Source organism: Salminus brasiliensis, chromosome 9 (assembly GCF_030463535.1).
Source record: "Salminus brasiliensis chromosome 9, fSalBra1.hap2, whole genome shotgun sequence".
Taxonomy (NCBI): Eukaryota; Metazoa; Chordata; class Actinopteri; order Characiformes; family Bryconidae; genus Salminus; species Salminus brasiliensis.
Window position 1 is genome coordinate 31,229,285 of NC_132886.1, and position 18,497 is coordinate 31,247,781.

General features: G+C 43.9%; 1 protein-coding gene across 8 annotated transcripts in view; it reads left to right on the forward strand.

The window, feature by feature from the left end:
• The first annotated feature begins 6,831 nt into the window (after positions 1 to 6,831).
• The window catches only part of rnf220a (ring finger protein 220a), a 126,523-nt gene continuing 114,857 nt past the window's right edge, over positions 6,832 to 18,497 (forward strand). For all 8 annotated transcript variants that reach the window (XM_072688215.1, XM_072688220.1, XM_072688218.1 and 5 more), the window contains exons 1-2: positions 6,832 to 7,176; positions 16,888 to 17,732. In XM_072688215.1, the coding sequence (XP_072544316.1) occupies positions 17,075 to 17,732 (658 nt within the window). In that variant the 5' untranslated portion in view covers positions 6,832 to 7,176; positions 16,888 to 17,074. The remainder of the gene's footprint in view (positions 7,177 to 16,887; positions 17,733 to 18,497) is intronic.

An 18,497-nucleotide genomic window follows, 5' to 3' on the forward strand; every position in this document is an offset into this window, starting at 1 on the left:
CTGTCACTTCAATAATTCATGGCTAGATGAGTTTATGGCCCTGTCTGGGCAAGCTGCTAAATCTGAATGGCTGAATAACAAGATTTTAGCAGCCGGCTTCTAAATTACCCTGGGATTTGTCGCTGCTTGTTTGTCAGTCGCCTTGTGCTCCGGGTCATGGGTGGCATTTACTTGCGTGTCCCCTAATTGCTGAGTTGCACACAGACAGATGAGTGTTGATGCCTGACACGGAGGGTGATGGGAGCACTAATAATGCGCTGTTATCAGCCCAGGAACAGCAAGTGCTGGAGGTAAGCGTTGGCTGTATAGTTAAGGTTCGAGTGAAGGATTCAGTCAAATCTTCACTTTGTACTGTGCGATCCATGTGAGTGTAGATCCCAACGGAAGAGATATTAGCTTCCTTGTCTTTTCCACTGGTTTAAATGCTGGTCTACACATACAGAAATGACAGCTGCTCATCTGAATAAAATATCATACCAATTATGATACAAGACACATGAGAAATATGATGCAGTACATTTCAGTACAGCCTGCATATATGTGCTTTTTGCAGTTTGTGATTTCAGTGTTTTAAAGAAATCCACACATAGACACAGCAGTCCACTGGTCTTTTGTCAGTGGTCAGTTTCTGTCCACAGAGTTGCACAGTGGCTGGATATTTCTGGATGGTGGGCCGTGGGCAGTGTCACAATCTAGTAGTGACACTGACAGAAAAACAACACCACAGTGCTTCATATATACATACCATACACACCCCACCATGCAGTGCCTATATATACGTTTTCACCTCCTGAATGTTTCCCCTTTTATTGCTTTAATAAATTGAATCATGGTCAATATATATTTTTTTCTTTTTTTATAAGAATTTACAAAAAATAGTACAAAGTAATGTCAATTATATAAAAATGTATAATGTAAAATAAACGACTGCAGAATATTTACCCCCTTTAAAGTAAGCCGAGCTAATTCAACAGAGGTCTGGGCGATTGGTGCTAGACTTTGGAGCATTAATGGTATTGATATGTGATTGCTGACTTCTCTCTAATCACCAGACACTGTATGGATTTGTCCAGTTCCACCAGCATCTCACCTGGTTTACTTTAAGGAATAACTTGATTTAATATGTATGTTTTAAATAGGAACTGTAAATACTGGACTTTGTAAAAGAGGGCTTTTTAAATAGGCTTACAAACTCACACACTCAAAAGTTTTTGTTTTATTGTTTCTTTTATTTTTGTAATTCTTTTTAACATACACTTTATTGATTACCGATAGAGAATCCACTTACATAAGGAGGAGGAACTACAGTTTTCAAAACTTGAGCTTCAAACATGATTAAATGATACAGCAAAATGGGGCACCTAGCAACTATGCAAGACCCCAAGAGGATAAAGAGCACTTAATGCTTCTTTTTTTTGAGAGATGCAAAGGTTTTTTGCCCATCCTTCCACTAAGAGAAAACTACTCAGTGGGTCTAAAATGAGGTGGAGATGATCTGGAAGCTTATACTGAGAAAAGGAAAGAAGAATATCAAACTGCTGAAGCTGCTGGCGTTCTCAAAACAATAGACTGACCCTTCAGAGTTCACACCTTAACATCATTAAAAGTGTTTTAAATTACTTGAACAGTGAGAAGCAGAAACACAATGCACAGGACTGAAAGTTTTTCAGCGGATTATTGCAGAAAAAAAAACTAAAAGAGAGTCTCCTGAAAAGAATGGAAGCTGTAATAAAGGTAAAACCTGATCACACTGAATACTCGAACATCTAATATGAGATTTAGTTGTTGAGACTTCTGTGAAAATCTGTTTTAAGCGAGAAATATATACTTTTTAAAATCTATTTTTGGTATGTATTTTCTTCCTGTTTCCTGTTAAAATAAGTAGCTTGTATTTAATGGCCATTGTGACTGGAAAGTAAATAAATGGGTCTCAGACTGCTGTATGTATGTATATATATATATATAGAACATACCTCGTCTGTAAATACATTACAGAGCAATTTGAGTTGTCAGTTAGAGTAGGGCAGTGTAATGTAGGCCAGTTGACGTCACACACCCACAGCGCACTAACAAACTTAATGTTCAGTATCTTAACAATACTCCCTCTATCATTTCCCAACTAATGGAGCAGCAAATGGGATAACAAGGTCCTGTAGATTTGTGGGCCGTCTCTGGGAATTAACACATTTACGAGCTCTGTCTAAATTAAACAAATCATTGATTTTATGTATGGGAGTTATTGTGCCATATTCTGCTGCTGAGTCTTGGCAGAGGTCGATGCTGATTGGCTTGCTTGGCTTGCTTGGCTCTTCTACCCCCCCCCCTCTCCCTTTCAAAATCCCATCTCCTGTGAAGAGAAAAAAACCAAGAACACCCCCCACCACCACCAGCCCTTTCCCTCTTAGGTGCTTAGCAGACCACCATGGTGCGGAAACAAAGCTTCGGAGTGTGTCACACACGGGGCCTAGGCTTTAGTTAAATATGAAAGCACAGTGCATGTGCGTTTGTGTGTTGGTGGTGCTGGTGGTGGTGCTGGGTGAGGGGTGGGGGTGGTATCTGGAAGGATTCACGGAATCATCTGCCATTTTTAGAGCACTTGCTTCCCTTCCTCTTCATGCTGTTTGATCATGTTGCACTACCTCGCTGCAAGACGGCTTAACACAGGCTTTCTCCCTCTTTCTCTCTCTCTCTCCCTCTCTCCCCCTCTCTCTCTTGTGCACACTCTCTCTCTCTGTTCTCTTCTGAGCCCCCCCATAGCGTCAGACACACGCAGGCTGGGCCATGCAGCAGACCTTGGTGGGCTGCTGGGAGCGCCGGGCGTCCTCAGGCCCGGATTGAGATGAGAAGAGAAACCCTTAATACAATTTTAGCGCAGGGAAGGCAGTCTGCTCCCCTAAAGGCTCCCATGCTGGGCTAGGCCTTCCTTTAATGCGGGACGGACTCTTAAGTGAACTGTTACATCAGACAGGTGGAGGGGAGGGAGGGAGAGAGAGAGAGTAAGAGTAAATGAGTCACGATAGAAACTCCCACTTGGAAATACTCATTAAATCTGTCTCTCTCACACTCTGTTACATTTGTCAGTGATCGCAACATCTCCTGTCTTTTTCCACTGCCTTTGCTTTTCCATTGTCTGACAACATCAGATTCTGCTCTGATTTGGCAAATCTACTCAATTTGCCTCTTGGTCTACTTGTAATTGATCAGACATGACATGCTTTGTGTCAGGAGCTTTATTCTTCAGTTCTGCAATCCAACCTTCCCACATATATCTGTTTAGCCTCGTCCATTCACATTTTACAAGTTTTAAGTAGTGTTTTAGCCTGGACTGTAAAACACAGTACAGGTCAGCCATTTGGAATGGACGTCACATCACACGTCACATAAAGAGAGGTTAGAAAATTGCAATGTTAAAAATAAATGAGTATGTTTTTGCTACCTAAGACCACACAAAAGTGGACTTCAGTGGACAACATTAAAATACAAGATAAATATAGAATATGGCCTCCTTTGACTAGTTTTGACTTATGTCTGTTTGTGTAATTGCACACACATGGCTTGTCTAGTCCTTGTAGTGAGGTATTGCCAATAGAATAGGACTGCTTGGAGCAGATAAACATGAACCTATTTGCACAATGCCTAACATCAGGCTTGGCTAGGGGGGAATAAAGCCCCCCAGCATTGAGCTGTGGAGTATTGGAACTGTGTTCTCTGGCATGATGCTGCTTCATTCAATACCTTTAGGATGAGTTGGGGAGCTGGGGATCAGGTGGGGTGGTGATCATCCAACATCACATCCTGACCTCACTAACGCACTGGATGCTGAATGCAATCAAATCCTCACTGCAGTGCTCAGAATCTAGTAGAAAGAAGGCCTTCCCTGGACAGTAGAAAACGTTACTTCAGCAAAAGCAGGATCAACTCGTTTTCAATACTCTTTGACTTCAGAATAAATGAGCATGTGTCCAAATACTTTTGTTCATTTGTCTTGGCTGATAGACTATGTAGGTATAATAAGAAAACCGACATACTGTATACAACACACTGAGTGTATGTCAGCTCAGTGGCCATTTTTTCCTCTTTCTTGTGTTGGCAGAGACTAGCTCCATGACAAAAGGGCCTGCTTTCAGGGTTACAAGGTGAAGGAATACACCATTTCATTTAGCACCTCTTAGCAGGCCAACCGCTTTCATTGCTAAGTGACAGAAATGAATGGCTGCTCCAGACGTGCCTCTGACAGATAGTAATAAGGAGGTAGGCTTCGTTCTTCAGCTTTGAGCAGGCCATCTCTCACTCTCTTTCTCTCTCTCTCTCTAAGTCCTCTGGTGCACGTTCCGTCGAGACCAGAGCTGCAAAGGTAATAATTAAGAGCGGAGTGATGGGCTGAAATGATGTCTCTGTTATTAAGGCCCTCGACCAGGCCCAAACAGTGGCTTGCTCAATTATTGCTTCGTCCTACATTATCGGGACATTGGAGGAGTCAAAATCACTCAAAGCAAATGAATTGGAGACATGTGTGACTCTTTTCCTTTTGAGTGCTGTCGACTTGCTCTTGTGGTTAGTGTCTCCTGTGCTTGGATTAAAGGGGAACAGACTCTCGTTTGGAAAAAGGTTAGCATGATTTGGAACCTACAAATCATGTACAGGAACCATTTACATTATATTTAGCAGACACTCATTTTTATTTAGTCAATCATACCATTAGGACTCATTAATGTAGCGTGTGGTCAGAAAGGAACTCCTTAAAACTAATATAAAGAAAAAATAACTATAAACAATGAAGAAGCATGTGTCCAAATACTTCTGTCTAAATAGTGTGTGTGAGGAAAAAATATTTGTTAATTTGTCTTGGCTGATTGACTGCGTAGATATAATATGCAACACACAACGTTGTAGGTAGTTATATACATAAAGAGCTTCAATGTGGGCCCAGATTCAGGCCCACAGATTTAAAACATTAGAAAGGTAATCTTTGCCTTCTGCATGTAACAGTACTGTAGCTGAATGCTAACTGCTTTTTTATTACTGTATAGTCACACCAGACTATTTGATACCTCTTCTATCTTCTAATGAACTGTTAGCATCTGAATGGTTAAGTGAGAAGAGACCATTTGCAGCTGAATGAAGCCTCTTAGGCTACTGTACTTCTACTTTTAAATCCGCCGCAGTGGAGACACACAAGAGCTTTTGCACTACTTGTAATGGCTGCAATCGAGTCATTGGAACGTGTTTGTTATTTGATAGAGTCCAGGGAGAATGTGAAATGGCTTAAATCGAATGAGGGGGCTCTCCAAATGGAGAGTGCGAGAAGATTTCTGCTTAAGCCCGGTAAAAAGAGCTGTCATCAAAGCACTCCTCCACCAATCCACACCAGTCCATTTAGAAACACGTTAAGAGATTGAGTCCTGAAATTTGATTTTGAATGGAGAGGGACCCTGGTCGTGGATGGGCTTTTTCCTCCTCTGCAGCACTGACACTCAAACTGGAGGTGATTAGCAATACAACAGAGGGCTAATGTGGAGGAGCAGGGCCCTTACGGCTGCCCATCACCCCTCAACCTCTTTCAGATCCATTCAGGCCTGCTGAGAAGGGGTGATTCTTCACTCTGACCAACTTTCACATTTAATCTAAAACAATGAAACCTTATGAACTGAGCGTTTACAGGTCAGAGTATGTCAGCACACACACACACACACACACACATACACACACACATATATATATACACAGACGTGCAGACGCTCCTAAACTCTTTCTGTTGTAAGTGTGGCACTTGCAGTTCTGACTCTTTCCAGCAGGTGGATGGGATTTATGAAGGCTGTATAGTTATTTTGTCAGTCTCACTCACTACACATTAAACCACACTGCAACCTAAAGGGCTCGGTTTTCCCTCAAAGCTCAAGTGCTGGACATGAACACACACATAATTGCCCATATATATTGGTATGCTTATTTATTTAAAATAGTAAAAATGTAAAGAAATAAAAGTAATGTAAAGAAAAGAAGCTAAGAATAAATACACTAAACATCTAGGTCTTCTATACAGAGTTTTGTGAGTGGGCTTATTAGGAACTCAGGTGGACATAGCAAAAAAGGGACCTTCTAATTTCATCATCATTAATCAATTTGAAGAAAAAAAAAAGAAAGAAAACAAATCAAATATGAAAGCTTGGTTGTGTTAAAGTGAAACATGTTTGCCTCGATTTGGGTGGGCTTACTGGGGGCTTTCCTTTGTGTAACTGCTTACAATTTAGCATTCAAATATCCATTTAACAGCCTTTTGTTTATAAATGATACTGGATGATATCGGCGTGTGTGTGCAAAGCTCTGTTAAACTGATGCAGGCCTGTCCGTGTGTATCCAAAGACTTCTTCACCTTTCCTGAGACACACTTACCTGTTCCTTCAGCTCTCCCTCTCTTTCTATCTGTTTCTCACTTTCCCCCTCTCTCTCTCTCTCGCTCTCTCTCTCTCTCTCTCTCTGTTAACCGTCTTTAATTTGGCGGCGGACTTCATTTCCCCTACTGTCCTCCAGTCGAGTCCCCAAAACCACAGCAGCGGCAGCGGCGGCGGCGCTGAAATGTCCCTCGGGACAGTGGCGAGGTGTGGTGGTGGGGGGTGTTAGTGTGAGAGTGAGTGTGTGTGTGTGTGTGTCAGTCAGTGAGCAAACCTGGCGCTGAGCGGCAGCACTGCACCTCCAACGCTGCTGTCAGCGCGCGCTTACATCCACCTCAGCTCCAGCCTCGCGCCAGCCTTTTCCGTCCACTCCGCGCAGGGCTCTGTTTTTTTTCCCCCTCTCTCTCTCTCTCTCTGTCTCTCTCTCTGTGTCTCCCTCTGTGTCTCTCTCTCTCTCGGTCTCTCTCTCTCTCTCCTCCTTCATCGTTTCATGCGACTGAGCCACGCTCTCCAGCCGGGAAACAGTGCTCCTCACTCGGCCCCGCCGCCTCACACTTTCCTCGGCGTGCTGCGGCCACTTTCTCCCTCCTCCTCCTCCTCCTTCTCCTCCTCTTCTTCCACCTCCTCCACCTCCTTCTTCACCACCACATGCTCTTCGGTCCTCGCCGCTACACACTCTCTCTCTGCTGTCACGGACCAACACGCTAAAAGAGAGAGAGGGAGAGAAAGTTTGTGTGTGAGGATAAACAGGACTCTCAGGATCCGCGGAGGGATTTTAAACACAGTAAGTCTTTATTACCGTCTTCACTCAGACTGACTCCAGCTGTTTACCTTCATTTCAACGGGGCGGTTTTCTCATTTTATCTCATTTAAGTAAAAAAAAAAAGTCTTGTGTGTGTGTGAGTGTGTGTGTGTGTGAGGAGACCTAGTTTGCCCAGTTTGAGCGGACTTGTGAACAAGTTCAGTGCTCGTCTTCACTCCCTAAGACGAGCTGCGAGCGGTTTCAGCTCGAGCAGTTTTCCTCTGTTTTTCGCTTTATTTCGTTTCTTTAGTCGTTAGTTCATTCACGTCTTTGCTTGGTGGTGTTTTTTCTGTCAGGAAAGGCTGTACAGGCTGTACATGAGGACCAGGCAGTTGCTGGAGTCGCTTAAGATAATAATAACAAGCGAGCGGATGGTCAGGTGTCCCACACCGAGTTTGTAGCTGTGGTCTGCTAATGGCTGTGATTAAGGGCTGTCCGGGTTGAGTTTAAACACAGTTGAGGTAAAAAATGAATCTTCAGCTCACAGTTCAATTCGATACGAGCCGAAACACACAAACACGGCGTGTTCAGTGATGAAGTAGGGCTTTTCCCCCTGTGGTAAAGCAGCCTCCAGGCCTACAGAGCTGCACAGCTAAACTAGCCTAACAAGCATGTGCCTAATGTCACTGAATTACCTCACATTCACTCTCCGATTCAAACCGCCGGTGAACTCTAAGGGAATCACTCCGGCCGCTCTCGGCACGGGGAGATGGGCGACTGGGCAAAAGTTCCTTTAATGTGCAGAAAAGTTCGTTTCTGTGGAGTTTAACACCGTAGTCTTCTTTAAAAGCAGAAAACAAGGTTTATATGATTCTAAGGCTGTTAGAAGTGCTGTGTGTGTGTGTGAGTGAGTGAGTGGGTGAGAGAGCTGCTTGTTTTTACTGCTCCGGGTTTTTATGGCCGTCTCGGTAATCAGAGCAGGAATTAAGGGCCCAATGTTGCGGCTAATTCAGATTTGGCGTTGAAGCCGCAGTCCTGGAGGCTCCAGCCCCCCCACTCCCCGCACACTCTCTCAGAGAAGGAGTTTTGGTGTGTCTGCTGCAGGCTGGTGGGGTTGGATGCTCAGTCGGGAGAAGAAGAAGGAAGCACCTGTGTAATCGGTTCGCAGTGCCGTTTATGCCCCGCAAACTGAACCGACCTCCGCTCACAGATTTCCAGGCGCGAGCTCCTCACACAGCTACTGTAAACACGGCTGACTCCAGTCTTTATTTACTGCACGAGCCGCCTGGCTGAGGTGGGGAAACGGCACAGAATTCGTTCATTTTTTACATTTTTACATTGGTATCAAGTTGTAATATTCAATTAAAATTAAATATGACGTGTTAATCAATCTGTGCTTTTGTAAATCTGCAAAAATCCAAACGCTTAAAAACGCTAAGCGCTAAGGAGTTTTACTGTACAGACGTCTCGCTCGCAGAAACTCAGTGCAACAAGTTAAAAAGTCTTTTATTCATTTTTCAGCATTTCTGCCGCTTTACATATTTAATTAGCTGCATTTTACATATAGTTTTTATTCAAACTAATTTATTGAACGATATTTTTCATAATTATACAGTTTAATTTAATCACTTAAGAGTGATTACTTTTTGTAAAATAGTCTAATAGAGTTTAATAATAAATAAATCCTGGTTAAAGTCAAATTTGTGGGAATACTTTATTTCTGCCTTTATTTATCAGCTCTGTAATAACACATAAGCGTGCTTTAGTGAATGCATGTCATAAATACAAAAGCAATAAAATAAAGCGCGCCAGACTGGAGTATACTGGTAATAATAATAATAATAATAATAATAATAATAATCATTATATTCGTGTTTTTTTTCTCTCCTGTAGTTTTAATGATTCTCGCATTTATTCCTCAGTATGAATTTTTCCCCTTGTAATTTGTGTTTGTAGAGCGGTTCATAAATCTTAATAATCGGCCCTGAAATGTTTATAGAGCATGCAGCCAGGTCTCACACTCCCTACTGTGTGTTTAATCCCGGGGAAAGTAAAGCATGATTTTAGTGTTTTCTGAAATAAACGCGTTTGTTTATGCAGGTTCAGATATGGAAACTGAATTATAGAATAAACCGCTTTATTAAAAACAATAAAACATCAGCTCGGGAAGACAGAGCACGATCAGTGTGTTTTAATGAGGAAGTAACGGGCGCTTTATTTCTAATGTATATGAGTTTCATCTCTAGAAGCAGATCAGGGAAGAGGCTGAGGCGCCGAGCTCTGATTCCTCACCTCCTAAAAGATGGCCTGGTTTAATGGCATAACTCTGACCCCTAACTCCACCAGCCTCGCTTCTAATGTTAGGCTTTGTTTGCTGGGGTTCGTTGGGTTCTGCTGCAGTGAGAGAGTGGAGTCGTTGGAGGTGTTGATGTGGGTTCGGGTTCAGTGATGTTGATGTTGGTAGTAATTATCAGGGTTTGGTGAGGAGCGTGTTGAGAAGATCTGCAGACTGAGGCTATTAGAGACTTCACTCTCTGATTTGGAAAAGTGTGACGGAATGAAGCCACACTCGTCATTATTCTGTGAGTTTTGTGGTCTGAGTGTGTTTGTGTGTTTAGTGTTTCGTGAGTAATCCTCGTCTCTCCTGTTTATGGGCTGATGTGTGAATAATGCGTTCAGTTGAGACTCTGAAAGCTGCTGAAAAAATGTGTGTGTGTGTGCGTGTGTGTGTCCGAGCGCTCAGAGCCGCCGCTCCGGCCGGTCCGCGCGCCCTGTATTAAAAGTTAGAGACTTTTAATTTGTTACAAAACAGCCTCCAGTGTAAAACAACACAAACAATCAATAAAAAGAGACAAGTCATCAAATATATCAGCATTTTTAAATGCCTCAGTTTTAAAATGACATTTATTTTCCTCTTTTTGTTTGATGGTATTCGTTAGTATTTTCGTTCAAAGGTGTGTTTGATGTAATGTGCTATTATTTTATTAGTTCTTATTAATTTAGGATAGTTGTATTAATAGTTACTTTACTGTTTAAAATGATTGTATTATTTTTTACAATGTTAAATTGCGTCCTTTCCTTCTCTCCTGTTATTTTTTTTATATAATAACTAATAATTCGTTTTCTAAAAATCTTACGTTTATTTTAATTCCATTTTAAATGTGGGCGCAACTTCTTAAATGTAAATTATCCCCCATTATGAAATAACTGAATGAACAGATCCTCAGTAGTGATCAGTAGTCCGCTTCACCGTGAACATACAGTTTCCTGCAAGAGCTACAACTTTACACATTTTTGAAATCATTAAAAAGATTATTGAAAATCCGGGCTCTCAGTGTATTTACAGAATCCACACACGACGGGCCTGTGTTCGGGGGTCGCATCAGCAAGACTGGTCGCACTGATGGCACTTAGGTTGTGTGTGTTATAGTAGCTTTGTCCTCTAACGTGAACAGCACCTTTAGAGCCGTAGAATGAAAAAAGTTATTTTCCAGTTCTCCCAGCAGGCTTTACCGGTGCATTTTCCAGTTCTCCCAGCAGGCTTTACCGGTGCATTTTCCAGTTCTCCCAGCAGGCTTTACCTGTGCATTTTCCAGTTCTCCCAGCAGGCTTTACCGGTGCATTTTCCAGTTCTCCCAGCAGGCTTTACCGGTGCATTTTCCAGTTCTCCCAGCAGGCTTTACCTGTGCATTTTCCAGTTCTCCCAGCAGGCTTTACCTGTGCATTTTCCAGTTCTCCCAGCAGGCTTTACCTGTGCATTTTCCAGTTCTCCCAGCAGGCTTTACCTGTGCATTTGTTGGAGATCGATCACCTTATTATCCCTCCACTAGTTCCACATCCCTTTTTTGGCGAGCGTGCCCGCGCTACACGTCGCGCTACAGGGCTGGGGTCAGAGGATGATGCACGCTACAGAGTGGTAATTACAGACCAGCATCCTTTACATTTACACAGGCGATTCCAACCTGTGTGTGAGAATGGGCTAGCAGGAGGCGGGCCTAATGACAGTACAGTAACGCCGAGGGAATCGTGTACAGATTGGTGTTGGTGGTAGATTGTATCAGGCCGAACAACTGTCGATAGGGAACGTGGGTGTAAACAGTTATCTATTATTGAGGAGAGTCTGGTGTGCCAGTAGTGATCGCCAGCACAAATCAGTGTGTGTGTGTGTGTGTGTGTGTGTGTGTGGCAGTGGCCAGAGGTGGAGGGAGGGGTGGTAGGGACTCCTTTGTAGTCCAGTGCTGGCTCTGAGCACGGAGGAGCCAGACACCTTGCAAATAATCTGGGCTTAGTGAGGAATTAGTTGGCTCAGGTGGGTGGGATGAGGCAAACAGTCCGTCCGCGGCTGAAATGAATGAATAGCCTCGGCAGGACAGGAAACTTTCAACACCATTTTGTTCACAATGAATCAATGTTTCATTGCGCGCAGCTCTTATTTGAAAAGCAAATCCTTTTTGCTCGTTTTTGAGCAAATCGTGGTGGTTGGGAAGGGTGGGCGTAGGGGGCTTTAGGATAACAAAGTTTAGTGGCTCTCTACACTTGTGCACTTGCGCAATTGCGCTCATGTATGCAGTAGACGGCAGCTTCCAATAAAGCGGTGATTGATTACTGCTATTTATTGCAGGCTTTTATTGTGTGTTATGCACTGTGTATGTGTGTGTGTGTGTGTGTGTGTGTGTGTGTGCTGAGGGGGGATTTATTTGTTGATAGTGAAGTGGAGAGTGGTGAGGCACAGCTTGCACGAGCTGTATTGATCTCGTTTGCTGTACGTCCATGAGTGTCATTATCTCTCGCCGCGCGCTCGCTCTGACATTAAATCCCACTTTCACGCAGACCCCCTCTCTGTGCTTCTCGCCCCCTCGTTTTTTGCCTGTAATTTCTTTCTTTCTGCAGCTGAGACGCGTTTATTAGATCGTCCAAGTTTGGATGGGGAAGCGCACGGGGAAGCGCACGGGGACGCGCACGGGGACGCGCAGTGCCAGGCCTGACGACGTCGAGCGGTGGCACTTTCGATAAGGCGGATCGGTGGTTCGCCGTTCGCCGCCGTCAGGGCCTGACTGTGCGCATTCCCGTACGATGCCAACATGGACGATTTTCGCGCAGTGAATATCTATCCACATTAACCCAGAGATACCCAAACCTGAGAGCTGTTTCAGCAACAAGTTACTAGTCGACATCCGTATTCGATTAGACTTATATGTGATTGACAGTTATTCAGACACTAAAGATCTACAAAATAAATCTGATAATTAAGTCTCCATAAAGAACTACAAAACGAGCCTGATAATTAAGTCGCCAAAAGGATCTACAAAATTAGTCTGATAATTAAGTTTATTTTTTATAAGGATCTATAAAAGAAATCTGATTATTTAGTCTGTATAAAGATCTACAAAAAAACTCTGATAATTGAGTTTTCAGAATATTTATAAAATAACTATGATTAATCAGTCTCCATAAAGATCTACAAACAAATCAGAATATTATGTGTCCATAAAGATCTACAAACAAATCAGAATATTATGTGTCCATAAAGATCTACAAACAAATCAGAATATTATGTGTCCATAAAGATCTACAAAATTAGTATTATAACTGAGGTTATAATAATCTACAAAAATCAGCTTATTTAGTCTCCACAAAGATCTACAAAATAAATCTGATTACTCAATGAAATAAGTCGAGATTATTCATTCTCTATCAAAATCTATAACAATTAAATTCAGTCTCCATTTATATCTACAAAATAATAATTCAGTCTCCATAAAGACTTACAGATTAAAAAAAAAAAGTCTTATCCACTGTCCATAAAGAGTTATGTTTGATTATTCCACCACAATGACCATTTACAGTCTGATTACTCAGTCAGTCATTCAGTCTCCATAATGATCTACAAAACAAGGGAAAGTCAGTTGGAATGTGTGAGATGGCCGGTCGTTTGGATGTTAAAAGTTGTGTAGTGTATCCAGTTTCTTCTGGAGTGGGCCTGTGGATAAACACATAAGCCTGGAGTGGCACTGAGCTCCTCCAGACGATGGCATTTCACAAAGCTTTTTTTTTTTTTTTTTGAGAGCAAAGTAGTTTGCTTCCAATGCGCTCCAAAAAGCTAGTGTCATTTCCTGCCACGCTGCTTGAGAGCACTCCACTCGGGCTGGTGTGTACAGAACAGCTTCTGAAGCTCAGAGCACTCTCAGAGTGTTTAGAACAATACTGGCGCTGACGTTTTGAACCGCGGCGTCTCTGGGAGCTTTCTGATATATTATCACGTCTTTCAGGCTGTCTGAGGTTGAACAGAGCACGTTCCAGTGCTGCTAAATGTTGTCCAGTAATTGGTGTGAAATCTGTTGGTCATGCACGCGCTTCGCCCACTTGCCTGTTTTGTCTTTGTCACTGTCTCCTTGGAGAGAGGGGGAAAGCAGTGAGAGAGAGAGTGTGTGTGTGTGTGTGTGTGTGTGTGTGTTAGTTAGAGAGGCAGAGTGGTGATTGTGCGTGCATGATTGTGGGAGAGAGGGAGAGAGAGTGACTGTGAGACAGTGTGTTTGTGTGCATGTAAAAGTGAGAGAGAGAAGGTCTGTGTGTTTGAATGAGAGAGTGACTGTGTGTGTGTGTGTATATGCGTGTTTCAGGGGGTATTGAATGACAGTGTCTGCCCCGTCCCGTAATAAAATGTAAAAGTGGCGCTTTCACGGTTGTCAACAGACTCTAAATACACTGACAGACAGACAGGCAGCAGGCCGTGAGCTGAGGTCTGAGCCGCATTCTTCCCTCAAACTTTGGTGTTTTAACTCCCCTCGCTCGCACCGCAGTCCGGCCTGACACACGTTTGTTTTCTATGAAATTGGATTCCCGCTGAGGAAACCTACCCATGACATCTTCCTATTTATCTTTATTGTGTCTAGGAGCTGCTTTCTCTTCTGCTTTAGATCAGTGACTCTGAGCAAGGAAAACGCAGCGCACATCATCACAACTGACACTGCAATACCATAACAATGCTGTTTAAAAAGAAACAGCAGCTCTCGCCCCTACCTACAACAAATGCACCTATAGCCTAAAATAATATCTTAGCTTTTGTGAATCTGGAATATGTTTTTTACATTGTGCCCTGGACTAATTGAAATGCTCCAAAATGGGTAAATTGGAAAATAATATTTTTTCATTGACTCCCATTAAAAATTCTGAAGTTTTTTTCCCAAAGTTGCCACTTTGGAGATCCAAGGTTTTTGCATGACAGTGTTGATATGCTTCATCTGTTTCTACTCATAATATGTGAAGCAGTTACCTGTGAATTAGCACAGAATGCTGAAGTGAACCTATTAAAATGCTGGGAGAGATTCAGAGTCTCTGGAGGTTTTAAGAAATCTGAGAAACTGTTCCTGGCGTATGTATATATATATATATATATATATATATATATATATATATATATATATATATATATGTAAGTATACGCTTGGAAAAAATGAGAAACAGCAGCAGAGGGACGAGTGGCATGGTCCAAGTCGTTATGGTTGTTCTCCCTCTTTTTGCACTCATTCACTCCCTCTCTCCCTCTCCCTCTCTCCCTCTCTCTGTGTCTGTGGCGTGTCAGTGTGTGTCAGGCTGATTCACCACTCCTTCTGGTCGTTCTGGAACACTGGTTCCTCAGTGTTTATGCGCACATGTCTGTGTGTGTGTGTGTGTGTGTGGCAGAGGTACCAGGCAGACAGACCAGCGGCAGAAATGATCAGCACATCTGTACAGTGCTCAACCTGCTTATGCCCCCTCCCCATCCTTAGCCAGCGGGGGATATCCCGTGTCCTTTTATTGAATTGTCCGTCCCACGCTGCCCGGTTGTACTGATGGTAATGATAATAAAATTCAAATATCCAGGTAGGCCAGGCACAGCACGGCAGAAATGATTAGCACATCTGTACAACACTCAGACTATTTAGGCCTTCCCTCACTCTTGCTCTCTCTCAATCTCTCTCTCTCGCATGCGCATGCTTGCCATTGGGGGATATCCTGTGTCCTTTTATTGGATTGTCAGTTTCACACTGCCTGGCTGCGCTGATGGTAATGATAATAAAATTGAAATATCCAGGTACTTACCACTGTATTACCTTGCTATCAACACCTAGCCATACTCATTTTTCTCAGCTTTTTCCCCTTTTTTCCAAAGGGAGAGATTCGATACAGAAGCAAAGAGCTGATGTGAGAGAGAGAGAGAGAGAGACTGAGGAATAGGCTGTTTGATATCGGGGCATTTTGGAGGTGCCGTTTCCCTGGCTAGCGAAAGGACAAGCGCGTAATGCGATTCTCGGGCGTCTGGCCAACGCCGAGTGGTGTAGTGTAACCCATTCTCAACAGACAGGGAAAGGAGCGAGCGCATTCCCTTGCCATGTATGTGATAATGTAAAGCTCTTTACAGGACCACAGAGTGTGTGTGTGTGGGGGAATGTGTATGGGGCTTGCAGATGTTCAGATCAGGTTATAAAATTGATTTGAATGAGCGTTCTGGACAGCTGATATCTGTAAAAATGCCTGAGTGAAATTCCCCAGGAGTTTCTTTGATGCCGTTTGATCTTCTGTGTGGCATTTGAAATAGCTGTGCGGTGACACAAGACACAAGGAGAAAGGGCCGTCCACGTGAATTACCGTAGCGCACCCAGAACAGTTTTCCACACAGATCAGCTTTAGGATCAGATGCTCCTTTCCCTCACTGCTTGTGGCTCTTGTGTTCAGATTTCCGCAAAACGACTCATGAATAATTCCCAGTTTACGAGAAACCTCCCCCACATTACCATAAATATTGCGCTAAAGCTTGCCTTTGTAAATGAACATATAGTGCAGTCCAGCTATTTTGTCTGTAGTGTAATCAATTAATGGTACTCAAGCAAAGCATCGAGTGCGGATCATTACAATCAATTACCAATTTCATGTAATTCCATTCTCCATTTAACTTGTAATAGTAGATCACCTTCGAGGCACCCCAAAGGGACTTGAAATAGCATACGCTGAAGACACACACGCACACCCGATCTCAAAAAAAAAAAAAAAAAAGGAAAAAAGTTCTTGCGACTCATTAAATCCACTCACACTTCGGCCAATCACTGCATCTAATCCTCGCGGGGCTCTTGGGCTGTTGGACCGCGGCACGGGGTCAAGAGGTGAAGTGCGGCTAATTTATTCATTCAGTCAGATTTCCTGTGCAGATGGCAGGCTGATACGCTATCAGTATGAGAATCCCATCGGCGAGGAAAGGGCCCAAGTGCTCACACGAGCAGGCCCGCTCTCTTATCTGATCAGAGCGAAGGCCTTATCAGCTTCAGACGCCGCTCCGCTCCACAGCCACCGAGATGGGGGAATAAGAGGCTTATACGCGATCTGGACCGCAGATTTGCGGTAGAGGAAAGTTTCCGTTTTAAGATGTGGAGAGTAAAAAGTTTAGGCAACACTTTTATTTTGGTGGCCCGTTGTAAGATACTTTCTAAATGCTGGCCTGTGTTACAATCAACTAAATGTATTTAACAAGGCGATGTCATGGTAAACCTTTCTATGCTTTTTTGTTGGAGTGATTCAGGGCTTTCTGCAACATTTTATGGTCACTGGACTTTATTTATCCACTACTGTTCTTTTTCAGTATTTCAGCCTGTTAAATTAAACATAACTTTACACCTAAAACTCAGTTTACCCCAAAATCAAACCCTAACACTAGTTCTGGTCCTGGACTACACCGTAGTTCTAACCGTAGTTCTAACCATCTGTTGCTCTGTCCTGCAGGAGGAGCCCTGTCCAGGCCAAACCCCCCAGTGACAGGCGCCCAGACGCCCTGTTTTAAACGAGGAGGACGGACCGACCGGTCGGCACCATACTCCCCATACCGTTCCCCCCCGCTCTCTTCTCTCCACCCCTTCCCCTGACCCCTCCTCCTCCTCCTCCCGTACCCACCAGCAGCCCCGCCGGCAAGATGGACCTGCACCGAGCCGCCTTCAAGATGGAGAGTTCGTCCTACCTACCCAATCCCCTGGCCTCTCCAGCACTCATGGTGCTGGCGTCCACAGCAGAGGCAAGCGTCCGAGATGCCTCCATCCCCTGCCAGGGACCACGGCCGTTTGGTGCACCCTCCTCTGCGGAGAAGGATGTGCACCTGCCGTTCGGCAACGGCTCCTACACCTTCGCCTCCATGTACCACCGGCAGGGCGCTGTGCCTACCTTCGCTAACCGCGACTTCCCACCCTCACTGCTTCACCTGCACCATCAGTTCGCCGCACCTCCGCCCAACCTGGACTGCTCGCCCCTGGGCATGCTGAACCACAGCGGTGTGGGCGCCTTCCGGCCCTTTGCCTCGCCGCCAGAGGATCGTGACCATCAGGCATCCTCAGGCGCCTACCAGTCAGCCTTCACCCCGGCCAAGCGCCTCAAGGGTTGCCTGGAGGCCGAGGCCTCACCACACCTGCGCTACTCGGACGCCGAGGGCAAAGAGTACGACTATGGCGGCGCCCAGATCGCATCGGCCTCGCCCGGCGCCCTCAAGGCTGCCGAGGATGGCAAGAAGATCTTTGCAGTGTCTGGCCTGCTGTCGGACAGAGAGGCTTCGTCCAGCCCGGAGGACCGCATCGAACGCTGTGAGTGAACCACTGCTTTTGAGCGGTTTAGAATGCCACTGTAACATTTTACATTCACTTTGTCACTGTCATGAGAAAACCGTGTAATTTCATAACAAGTAAATTTTCTGTTTTTCTTATGTTAACAAATGCTACGAATGTATTCTTCTTGTTTCCTATAATTCTATAGTCATGAGGTTTTCTCAGAGCAGTGACGATTACGTTTACTACAATTAACAGACACTTACTTAGAATAGTATCTGATACATATGAAAGGAGATGGGAAGATACACCTCAAACACACTCACTCAAGAGTCTCTAAACGCACTTTTAGCAAATTCCTAAGGTAAAACCTAATCACCTCAGTGGCTTTCAGCAAATCCAGCAACCTCAAAGCACACATGTTCTTAATTGCTGTGTGATTCTGGAAGAACTGTGAAGCTCTAACAGATCTCATTTTCCTGCATTAAATTAATTTTAGCAATTCTTAGTATCTGTGTAGCAGACTGGGCAAATCTTAACACAGTTATTAACACAGTAAGTCACATAGTGGGAAACACAAACTAGGAAGAGAATGAAGGAAACAGTAAAACCTCACACACAATGGCAATTAAACATTTACAGTGCTAAACATTGCACAAACCAAGTCACAGTGCAGAAATGTAGCATGAACTGACTCACATGTTGAGTTAGTGTTGTCTGATAACTGAGGAACACTTTTAATCCCATGTTTTCATGTAGTCTGCTCCGTGTCCTGGGTAATTTAGCTTGCTTTTCAGGCAGGCT